We start from the raw sequence: 12,633 nt of genomic DNA on the forward strand, positions 1-12,633 counted from the left end.
TTACCAAGTGTGCCATAGGTAGGAGTGCAAAACCACAAGCCTCCATGAATGAACCTTGTCCCAAAATTCAAGGGACGTCACATTACGTTATGTTCATTTTTTTCGGATTTAGACTGAGGATTACTTCGTGGAAGTGTCATCCGGATTAGATGAATTTTTTTTTTCATAGTCAAGGACAATAGTATGTAGAGGTAGGGATGTAGCTCCAGGTTTGCACACCAAGGTGTACATTTTGGAGAAAATTAAAATTACCAATGGTATAAGGAGGGAGGATGATAAGAGAGAGAGAAAGGTGGTTGGAGAGAATAAAGAAAAGTTTCAGGGGAGCTAAACATAATTTGCATGAAGATGGTTTGCGAGAGGGAGGTGTCTTGAAACATTCCGCCATATTGTGCAGATCCATTGAATAGCCAATCCAACACCACCATAGCACAATTATCTGGGGGAAACAGCCCCCAATCAAAACAAAACAAAAAAGTGTTTGCCAAAGTGAACACTTAAATTTATTAAATTAATATAAAGGTCCAGCAGTTATAAAATAGTATATTATATTTATATTTAAACTATATACACAATCATCAATGGCAGCAAAACATATAGAATGCAGCCACACAGTGCATTTATTGTGGGTTCCAGCAGTCCTTGGACAATCCTCAACCTCGCACCGCCTTGCTCCCACCGCAAGCGGAAATCGGCATCCAGAATCGAGTTCGCAACGGAATACTGTCTCAGAGGAGGTGAAAACATAAATAAATAATAATATACTTATAGCATTTTGTTGCGTTGGGAGGAAGGGTGTTGGTTGACTCGGACTGACTACAAACACCACGCGGTCGAATGCAACCGCTAAGGAAACCCCTGGAAACGACCTGTTTCAGTTACGGACACCATAGAGCAAAGGAAACGGTGCAGTTGTTAGTTTTGTTGAACTTTTGTAACTTGTGTACCACTTCATAGCAAGGTAATATATACTCGGTGGCAAATAAGAGGAGCACTCAAACAAAGAGAACAGAAATCTGCATAGGCTAAAAGCAACCAAAACAGTCAATTTCACCGTGGTGTAGAAAACGAAACAAAACAAAACGAACAAAAAACACAAACGTTAAAACTATGTCATTCAAGTATTCGTAGATAATATCCACAACAGATTAAATTATAACACTCTCCGATATGAACACTGTAATATTTACAGTTAACACTCTCTTGATATTAAGTTCGTCCCTGAGTGTAAAATGGCAGGTTAACAAAAACCTCCGTGTGCAAGTTTGAGGCTCAAATGAACTTCCTGAATCTCCGGTATCGTTTACCTCATTGACACAACAAATCACCAGCTCGTCGCACACCTTGGTCACTCCCATGAACACACGATTGGTTAATGGCCATCAGGCATCACAATCACCGATCAGTCAACTGTAGTGGTTAGCCATCGAGAGACGGACAGTTGTTGCTGGACTGCAACGAGCTGTGACATAATCTGCCATGATGTTCCACGAAATGCGGGAGTTGTAGTTATAGCAAGAGGTATGGGTACAACCTCACGGGCAGGTAAAGCTAGGTGTAAGATATATCATGAGGTAATGGATGCAAGTGGATTAATTAGTGAACAGCCTTTCAAGTTAAGTAAACTGTAATACCTTACCCAGCAAAACCTTCCTTTCAACAAATGTGGGTTGAAGACGAAGAAAACAAGAAGACATTTTGTGACGGGAAATTCAAAGGAAATATTGAGAGCAAACGCTTTTCATGGTTAAAAAGGTCTGCTTTCATTAATGCACAGTTTAGCACATTGGTAGTTTGCACCGCTGCTGGCTGCAAGCTAAACGCGTGTGAGCATTAGGATTGTATCATTGGCCAAAGTGGAAACACTTCCAAAGTTTACTTCCGACAGACAGGGGAAACTAAGGAATAATGGTAATCAACCAAAGCGTTCTCGAACAAGCATCATCAGTTTCTTCTTTCCTTTGTACGTTTGCTTTAAGTCATCCAAGAAACGCGTGAACTGCGCATGCCCGTCTGGTGCTAGCATGAACGCCTCTCGGGCCTTCGCAAGAAATTCCACAAACTCACCATAGTGACGCGGTGAAATCTGCGCAAGGCGCGAGCGTGCTGTTGCTATGTAAGCCGACAGAGTCATGGCCAAGAGTTGCCTCAAAGGAGGCCGGTCGATGGCAAGTGGTACAGCACCCACCCGACCGCATGTCCTGCGGCCTAACACGCCGGGTGGGCTGAGAGTACATCGTCGAAGTACGTCTGAGAGAACAGTCGGACAGCCTACACTCTTGATGACCAGCGGAATCATGGCGGCGAGCTCGTTGCGGCCTAGCGAGTGACTGAGCGCACAGGCCCAAAGGACATCATTGACAGCCGGGTGGCCTTCCTGATTGTAAGCCACGGTGAGCCGGGACAATGCTAAGCCAGCGAGTTTGTATGCACGCAGTGGATAGCCACGATGCTCCATGAAACGTGCCACAGCAAAAAGCTGCAGGTACCCCAGCGCCCCAGCATCTGCAGCTTCTAAGACCACACGGTAAGCTGCATCAAAGGCCCGGGGATCTGGTTCGCAAAGAGTCAGCGCTGAGTAAGCGCAGTTTTGGGGGTCCTTAGTAGCACACTCAAGAGCTAGGGCTCGAGCCTGGCCAGCAAGCTCTTCCTGCTCCTCCTCAAGGCTTAACTGCTGCAAGAACAGACCGTGGGATGTCACAGCTGGTGCAACGATAGTTGTTGCTTCCACGGGTGTGAAAAACATCTGCCATCGCTGCATGATATTCATCAGGGTTGGCATGCCTAAGGGGTGGATGGAGAGAAGGTGGGAGGAGGGGGAGGGGTGGGGGTGGAGAATCGGAGAAAAAGCAATTCTCTATTGAATGCATCACTGACATATGACATACGACTTCTCCACCACTACCTTCCCATGCCTCTACTTCCATCATGCTTTCATTCTCAACCGTCCTCCAAATTCCATTCCTTTTCTCACTTTCCTTCTTTTCAACTTACCCTGACAGTTCTCCCACACACATCACCAAACTGTGACAACCAGAATGGCAGCACAGAAATGCTCTTCCAACCATTTCCAACAGCAAAAGACACCACTTCTAGTTCTTGAGTTAATGACATCATGTAACACTATTTGTAGCTTCAGATTTACTGCCACTCACATCACATTTAGTGTTGATGTCAATCACTTGCCAACTTACGGATTGTTCTTGTCAAACCAAAAAAATGGGGAAAGGGGGTGGGTTCGGAGTGGAGGGGGGAGGGAGGCTGAGAAAAAAAAATGAAAGGAACTCAGTAACACAATAGATGTGCAGGAGTTTGTGAGTTTCCCTCGCCATGATAAAAATAACTGTAGGTGCCCGAAGTTTGTTTAATATATCATTGAGGTGCTAATTCAGCGCGACTCAGAGGAAGGCAAATTTTCCTGAAATCCATGGTGTATAGCAGCGAAAGCTCATTCCGCTGCTAAATACATGCTGCGTAGCACTGGGAGTGAAATTACTTAAACCACGGTAATGAAAGGGAAATGACACTTCCCCTTTGAAGGTGAGTTAATGAAGAGATGACAGACACACACACACACACACACACACACACACACACACACACACACACACACACACACACACACACACACACACACACACACACACACACACACACACACACACACACACGCGGTTGAGCGAAGCCAGCTGAGGATAAGGCAGCGTTAATGCCATGCCCAGGGGGTGCTTAGAGAACACAGGGCAAAATCAAGGCAGTAATTCCAGCGATAAAGTTGGGGGTGTGGGGGAGGGAGAGAAAAAAGCCAAATTAGTTCAAGGAGAGAAATGCAAAGCACTTTGATGCATATAAATGACGGTAGGGAAAAAAATTGTTCTGGAAGTTTTGGAATAATTGGTTGGAGGTGAGCGAGATTGAAACTCACCCCTGACCGTGCAATGCAAGACTTAACAAGGAGAAATGATTAAAGGGTGCCATTTCCGGAAAGTCCTTGAGGAAGCTCATGAAGGTTGAAAGCAGAAAGAAAGGAGGTGAAGGATGGGCACAGATGAGAGACTGTCAGTGCACGTCGCGTCCATCGTAAACTTTTGCAGAGATTTGAAGTCCTATGTCATATTTTCCAAACTGGATCGTGATATCGCGGACAAGATTTATACTTCGTGCAATCCTTCGAGTGGGGAAACATTGTGCCAATGGTGTACGTGAATGTTACTGTCACATAAATATCTTTAAAAGTGAATGAAGAAATCATGAAAATCTCACATTCTAACGACGATGACGAGCACAACAGCAACAACAGTTGCTTCAAAGCCTCAGAGTATTTGTCATTGGTTTCATCAGTTATTTTGGATGAAGGTCTTAAAAAAAAAAAACCAGGATGTGATGGAGCGGGTGTGATATTGAAAGCTTCACATCATTTCCAAAAGTGGGAGGGAGGGAAAGCAGGAGAGAAGAGAGGATATGGCTAGAACAAAGTGATGAAAGTGGGAGAGTTGTAGTTGTCTTGTTGTGAAAATCCTTCTGCTTGATGATCAAAACACAAGCGCCACAGGTTCACCGATGCTCTCCCAAATAATCCACCGAGCATTTTATTGTGATGCCAATAACCCTTGGCGTCAAGTATTTGTGCAGTTTGTAGCCACCAAGTGGGGTTGAGCCTTACCCATCTCAGTAGCACAGGTCACAACCCAGCGCACCATTTCCTGTCTTCGCCAGTTAGCAGATTGCAATGTCATTCGCATCGTCTAGAACATGAGAAATCAAGCAGAACACATTATCCTTTAGATTAACCCCCAAAATGCACCTGCAAATGGTAAGTATTATTTTCATATTAATAATTAAGAGTGTTGGTAAACGTATACAAGCAAGTATTGAGACATAATTGCATGTTATGAGATAAGAAATAACTTGTAATGAAATTCCGTATGATAAAAACAGTCTTACTACGGCTATCACCTCTTTTATCAAGCAAGGGAGGCTACCTGAGATAGGTTTGGTAAAATAATCCACAACATTTAAAACAAGAGCATATCGACATTGGCAAACAAAACCAGCAGCAGACTGAGCATCCTCTGCAGTGACGAGTGCTTTCTCAGAAAATCTGAGCTTCTTACAGCCTGCCAGGTCTTTGTTCGTAGTTAAATGGATTATGCTCTCCCTTATGGGTCTGTGCTCCCACTCACACCTGTCTCGTTCTCAAAATTATTGGCATCTCTCAAAAAGAATCCGAAGCACAGGGCCTGCTGCTTTTTCATCACGGACAGGTTAGTGGTCTCTTTCTCCCTCTGTTTAGCCACGTTTCTTCGGGTCTTGCTTCCTTTGCTCTTTCATGAATCTGACTCTCCCCAGTCCTCCTAGGACAAACTGGCTCTTCGTTTAATCCCTACCTTGTGAAACTGCTAAATTCCAGGTTGACTGCTCACCTCCACTTCTTTGGTTCCTCTTTTCCCCAACATATGGAACCACCTTCTTGAGTCAGTCCAATGTAGCAATTCACTCTAAAGCTTCATTGGCAGTACATCAACACCTCATCATCATTCTTACCTATGATAATTTCTACCCACATTAACTCCTCTTCTTCAACCCATCCACTCCCCTTGCAGGTCAATATGTTTCCTTCCCTGTTCTCTCACTCCTCCTCCTGCTTCTCCTTCCCCTTGTTTGTGTCAACCTGTTGTGTCACTACTCCAATGCCGGTGCGTTGTCACTGTTCGTGTTTTGTCTTTCTTCATCACCTTACTCTGAGATATTGTATGCAAAAAGTAAGAAATAGGTGCAACATTGTGGCCAAAGGAGATTGTTAAATCCATTGACAGTGTGTGTGATGAGCTTTATGTTCACAGTGTGGTGATTGCAAAGTTGCGACAATCACAAAGTACAAATAAACAAAGATCTTATTGGCCCGGGTGGGTGAGGGCGAGAGGGCATCTTTTTTTTTTTAGTTATACACAGTAGGATTAGTGGAGGGTTCTAAACTGAGAAAACGAAGAAAAACGAAAAAAGGATCCAGCTTGTACAAAGCAAATTTGAGGAAGGGTGAGAGGGGATGGGTGGACAGGTGGGGTGAGGAGGGGGAATTCCATCATATTTATATGTGGTACCTAATAGATAGCCTTTTGATGACAAAGACTCAGGTCCGACATCTCAATCACAGAATTGAGTTTACCAATAAAGGAAGTTTACTCTTCCCATTACTGAATGGAACCATCAACAAAGAAACAGAGTTGTTGTTGTTTCATATGCAGCTTGTGGCTGCTGGTTGTATCATTTTCTGGAAGTGTGACGATGCTGCTGATGCAGTGTCCCCATTTCCAGTAACACCAACCATCCATTGGGACCATACTCTGTACAGAGCATTTTTGCTGCCAAAGCAGTCTTCTGGGCTATTGAGCACAATCTTGGATGGGTCACCTCTCCGATGCAGGATACTCGAATGGCTCAATCATCCCAGCAAGCTGGTACTCATTTTGCTGACCTTGAAAGGCTGACGGGCTGAGTCAACCCACCTGGTCTTATTTCAATGGCATGACAGGGGCTCAAACTCAAGACTCAGATGTTCAGCCAGCTCCCTTAACTGTTAAGCCAACACCAGGCTTCAAGGAACTGAGTAATGAAGTGGGAAGCAAGAATCACAAAGCAATACAGTGAAGGGAAGAGAGGCATAGAAGGGGCATGTGGGAGGGTAGGATAGAAGATTCAACTAAGGTTGCATGTCTCTGGAAAGGCCATTTACCCACACAATGCCATTTCTCATTGCCTCCATTGCTGTGGTTAAAGCGTTAGACGTGGGCTTTTGTGCACGAGAATCTCAAGTTGGTTGAGCTTCTGCGGTTCTTGGCAATTCTGTGATCTCTGCGCGTTGTGTCCCAATTGCACTCAGTTTTTCTCTGAAAGGTTTCATTGACTATGGTTAACCTGAATGCACAATATGTATTAAAAATAAAAATCAGTCAACCCAATTCCTCAAGCTTTACAAAGGACAATCCCACCTGCAGGCCGAGATAGAGTGCCACGCTCAGCATCTTGCAGAACTGAGCTCCTTCTGTGGCCACCTTGAACGCGTCCTTGGCAAGCTTAAAGATGAGTGTCGGTGAGTGGATGTGCGTCTGGATGGACTTCAGCACAAGCCGCACCCGCATGAAGTCCCCTGTGACGAGCCGTGACATCAAAGCCACCATTACAGTTTGCTGTTCAAGGTGACTTCATCTGCTGCCTGTCAATTTGAACAACAAGCAAGGCGCTTTCATCCCATGCTGGCGCTTAGCGCCGGGAACAAAAGGCAAGCCATAGGATAACTGAGCCCGGGTAGGGAAGTAATCAATGACACGAACACAATGACCAATGAAGATAACTGCTATTAACATGCAATCGGCCCACGTCATGTCCACAAATGAGTGGAGTAACAGGTTAAAGTTTGGATGCCTGGATGAAGTAGCAGGGAAATTCAGCTGCATCGTGCTACTTTGAGTTGTGTGGCTATAGGATCGGTCCTCGCCAATTTGGGTCTCGCTGTGAAATGCCGCTCCTGTGCAGTGCTCACATTGCAGCCACTTTGTGGAACACGAAACTCAGGCCCACTCTTCTATCTGTAATCATGCAAGCATCTTAACCATAAAAATGAGGGGTCTTTCATACTTGCATGATGGCCATATAAACTGTACGAACAGATAAGACCCATCGTTTCGCTGAAGAGTATAATCAAAAGACGGCATGTTGCACTTTACAAACATATTGCATATCGAGCTGGGAATCTCAATGAGGATGTAAAATGAAGTGAAAAACGCGAAAAAGGACATTTTTACATGTAGCTGTTGCTGTCGTGGTGGTTGTTGTTGTTTGTGGACTTCTTCCATGTAGATGCATATATATATATATATATATATATATATATATATATATATATATATATATATATATATATATATATATATATATATATATATATATTGCTTTGAGAAGTATGACTATGCAGTGGCCTGCAAAAGTATTCCCCCCTACCAATCGTTCCACAATTGGACGAATTACGAATGATGTAGAAACAATTTTTTCAAATTAACTTTTTTATTCATAACTGATGAGATCAAACTAAACTGTTGTAGTTTAAGTTGGTTACATGTCAGGAATACCTGTAAGAACATGTACAAATCAAAATTCACTGGTTGTAAAAGTATTTAACCCTTTAGGTTTAGGAGGTCAATACTTGGTGGAAGCACCTTTTGCAGCAATGACTGGTACGAGTCTTTTTGGGTTGGTCTCTACCGGCTTTGTACAGTGAGATGGGGAAATCTTTGCCCATTCTTCATACGAAAATTGTTCTCGTTCTGCCAAGTTTGATGGGGATCCTCGATGGACTGGAATCTTCAAGTCTCACCATAAATGTTCAATTGGGTTCAAATCAGGACTTTAACTGGGCTACTCAAGAACATTTATTTTCTTCTTATCCAGACACTCCAGTGTGGCTTTAGCTTTGTGCTTTGGATCATTGTCCTGCTGAAGTGTGAATCTCCAACCCAGTTTCAGATTCATGGCTGACTCAAACAGGTTTTCATCAATTATTCTCCTGTTCTTTGCACCGTCCATTGTCCCTTCTATCCTGACAAGTTTGCCAGTCCCTGCTGATGAAAAGCAGCCCCACAACATGATGCTGCCACCACCATGCTTGACATTAGGGATGGTGTTGACTGGATAATGTGCAGTGTTATGCTTGCGCCAGACGTAATGCTTTGCATTTAGACCAAATTTTTCAATTTTCGTCTCGTCTGATCACAAAACTTTTCTCCCCGTGCCTGCCATATCATTAAGATGTTTTTTCACAAACTCCATATGAGCTTTTAGATATGTATTTTTCAGTAATGGCTGTTTTCTTGCCTCCTGTGCAGAAAGGCCGGCTTTGTGAAGGGAACGGGATTATGGTTGATTGATGAACATTGACCCTCATCTCAGACACAGAGCCTTACAATTCTTTCAAAATCATTGTTGGATTTACAGTGACATCCAGAACCAGTTTCCTGCTTGCCCAGCTGCTGAGTTTGGATGAGTGACCTGATCTGGGTAGAGTCTGGGTGGCATGATATGTCTTCCATTTCCAATGATGATGGATTTCACCGTACTCGTATGGATAATAAGTGACTGAAATCTTCTTTTAACCCTCTCCTGAACGGTGCTTTTCCACAACTTTATGTTTGACTTGTTTGGAAAGCACCTTGGTCTTCATGTTTACCTTATTGGTTATTTATTTGTTTATTCGTGTACAGCCTATGGCTGCTTGGCTACATCATTTCTGGGGGCGTGGCTGTGCTGCTGATGCAATGTCCCCCTGCTACCAGCACGCTGGTACTCATTTCACTAACCTTTGAAGGATAGCAGGCTGTCAACCTGCCAGGTGTTAATTCAATGGGTGAGAGGGGCTTGAACTCAAGACCTTATGAACTTAAGCCAGCCACCCTAACCAGTAAGCCAACGCCAGGCTACCTTGTTGGTTGACCAAGTGAATTGCACCTCAAAACTCACTCGATAAATGGGGGAGCTTAATTTTTAAGTTAAACCACTGATTATATATACAGGTGAAACTTATTACACTTATTCTGTAACCTTTCAAACAAATAATTTGCTCCTGAAGTGATTTAGGGTTAATTAGACAAAGGGTTTGAATACTTATGTAACCGAGAATCATCTGATTTTCTCTGTTAATAGAACTTATTCACATTTTATCTGCATTTTTTTTTAATCTTTATCACTTTGGAGTAGTTTGTGAAGACTCTATAGTCTATATATTAAGTTTGATTTGAAAGCATCATGAAATAAGCTCAAGTGGCATCCTAAATGTGAAAACTTTGAAGGGGGGGGGGTGAATATTTTTCCAGGCCACTGTATATCATTTTTTATGCTCCTTCTGTGCGCGTCACACTTTATTCGAAAGGGTTCCTGCTGTCGTCGGATAATAATAATAAAAATATTGTTCCATTGGAACCGCTATAATAAGCTCTGAGTCATGCTTAAAGTCACTCATCGTTAAACGGACACACTATTTTACAACTTTGACATTTTTGTTCCAAGTAAATCGATAATAAGCTTTCCAACGGAACCGTTTTATTACACTATTACATGACAGCAGGAAACCTTTAGACTAAAGTGTGATGGATACACATATGGACAGATTCTGCTCCTTTTAGTTATAGATAAATGCATAAATTAAAATTCCAAAAGGATGTACATTGTAAGTTAGACAAAGCAACTTACAATTAACCTGCAGGCCAGGATAGACAGCCACACTCAGCCGGGGTTTGCTGCACATGGATGTCAGATGGGCAGTTTCTCCTTGCAGTTCATCAAAGCTAAGTTTCCTGAACTGGATACATTGTGTTTTACTGTTTTATTACCTCCACCACTGAGGGTGAAAGGAGGTTGTGTTTTCACCTCTGTCTGTCTGTTTGTTTGTCTGTGAGCAGGATATCTCAAAAACGTTATTGACGGACTCGAATGAAACTTCGTGGACAGGTTGGGTACTTGATAGTGATGAACTGATTAGATTTTGGTGAAGACCTGGATCCAGATCCAGTTACTACAATATTTTAAAGTGATTCTTCACCATTGAGAGATAGGGCCAAAAAGGATATATAACATGATATCTCAAAACGTTATGGACAGATTCAGCCAAAACTTGGTGGACAGGTTGGGTTTCTGACAAGGACGAATTGATTAGATTTTGTTGAAGATCTGGATTCAGATCTGGATACTTGAATTTTTTTAATTTTTAAAAGTCATTCTTCATAATTAAGAGATGAGGCCAAAAATAATACATAGCGTGTTATTTCAAAACGTTTTGGATGGGTTCTGACAAAACTTGGTGGATGAGTTGGGTAGGTGACAAGAACAAGCCAATGAGAATTTGGTCAAGGTCTGGATGCGGATCCGGCCTGTCAGTTGTATAGAAAATGTGAACCGTTCAGCCTGACAGAGGAATGAGCTCTATCGAGGGCTGTTCTAGTTAAGCTTCCCCCTCTAGTATAGGGGAAGAGTTATTGCTTTTGTGGAGCTTATTTACACTATTGGCACCCCCCCCCATCTAATTTTTAAAGGTACCACAGAGTTTCATAAAACCATTTAGAATGTTTTTTTTTTTTCCTTCCAGCACACTCAACACCAAATTTCCAAACTGTATCAATTTCCAATCTGAATGGGACTTTCAAAATGAAATTTTTCCTCAATAATGGTAATACAAAGTGTGCATCTGAAAACAACCCCAAAGAGTACTAAACCACAATTTAGGTGTTTCTCCCTTTTTTCTGCCAATGTCCGAGCTGTATCTCAGAGCTGGCTGGGACTTTCGGAATGAAATTTTGCATCAATAACATAATAAATAGATGCGGAGTTGACATAAGGTTTTTGACCCTGACCTAATTTTAATGTCATGACCCAATTATAGACAATGCAACATTTTTCACGAATATTCAACTCAGATTTGGCCAATAAGAACGAAATTTTCCGAGCTAGATAGCCTCGAGCAAGCTGCATTTACGCTTCATGTCCATCAAACCCCTCTGAGTTGAAGATCAAGGTCAAATGGTGGTCTGAAAGAAGAAAAAAAATGAGTTTTGTCATCGCTCAATTTTGCCAATGTGGAATCTCAAAGATCACTTGGCCTTCCAAGATGTTCTTGCATCATAATATCATACCTGTACTGAAGTTGTGCACCTGATTTTTCCTACGATTTTCGTGATGTTGAGTTTTATGGATAGATGTTAGATGGGGACACTTTTTTTTGTTGTTTACAATATATCCCTAAATGCTTAAAGTCAAGGTCATATATGGTGGTCTGAAAAAACGTGTGGTTTTAAATTGGATCAAGGACTAATGGTAAGTCACGGGCGATCGCCAAGGGTAAGCCTCTTCCGGTCGGGGGAGGCTTATCCTTGGCAATCACTTTGTGATCACAGACATCTAGTTTTCATTCCTGCTTTTCTGGTCATGTTTTTGTCCAATATTCGATGCCAAAACATATATTGTTGTGTTGAATCATCGGGTTTGTGTCCCCAGTGAAGTCTGGCCAACTCATGAAGGACTGGGATAATCGGGTTTTTGCTTCTGCCCCGTTAAAAAATTTTTTTAAATCACACATGCTTTGTTTTCACTCCTTTTATCTTAGCTATTGTTATTTCTGATCCCTCAGCTTAATCCTTATCCCCTCCTTGCTCCAAAATAAAAAATAAAAATATAAACAACTAAACACTTTTCTTTACTCCAAAAAAACCCCAAAACCGAAATCTATCTCTAACGCTCAGTTACTCCTTCATTCTCTACCCCCTTCTTCTTTTCAATAACTCCAAACTCTATTTTCACTGAATAAAACGTTTCTTTTTTTTTAAAAACTCTTAATAACATCAAAAAAAACAAGCAGTCATAGACTGGTACTTACGAAATCGTCAACTTGACTTCTGACCTTGTCTAATAAAAGCTGTCTCTCGAGAAGGTAGCGACGCAAACCAGAAGTTTCTACGATGATTCTGTATCAAACCATGAAAAATCGAATGTTTGACCTCACTGTGACCTTGACCTTTGACCGATTTTGACCAAAATCTAATCAGCACTAGCCATCACCCTCCTGAATCACGTGGTGTAATTTGACATTGGTAG

General features: G+C 42.2%; 1 protein-coding gene across 3 annotated transcripts in view; it reads right to left on the bottom strand.

The window, feature by feature from the left end:
- Positions 1 to 478: 478 nt before the first annotated feature.
- Positions 479 to 12,633, bottom strand: part of LOC147024907 (zinc finger SWIM domain-containing protein 6-like) — a 194,836-nt gene continuing 182,681 nt past the window's right edge. For all 3 annotated transcript variants that reach the window (XM_085885288.1, XM_085885285.1, XM_085885286.1), the window contains 3 exons: positions 6,990 to 7,147; positions 4,664 to 4,745; positions 479 to 2,784 (listed from right to left, as the gene is read on the bottom strand). In XM_085885288.1, the coding sequence (XP_085741414.1) occupies positions 1,916 to 2,784; positions 4,664 to 4,745; positions 6,990 to 7,147 (1,109 nt within the window). In that variant the 3' untranslated portion in view covers positions 479 to 1,915. The remainder of the gene's footprint in view (positions 2,785 to 4,663; positions 4,746 to 6,989; positions 7,148 to 12,633) is intronic.

The sequence above is a fragment of the Eptatretus burgeri genome, chromosome 6 (assembly GCF_056783735.1).
Source record: "Eptatretus burgeri isolate ZD-2024b chromosome 6, Ebu_testis_v1, whole genome shotgun sequence".
In the NCBI taxonomy this organism is placed as follows: domain Eukaryota; kingdom Metazoa; phylum Chordata; class Myxini; order Myxiniformes; family Myxinidae; genus Eptatretus; species Eptatretus burgeri.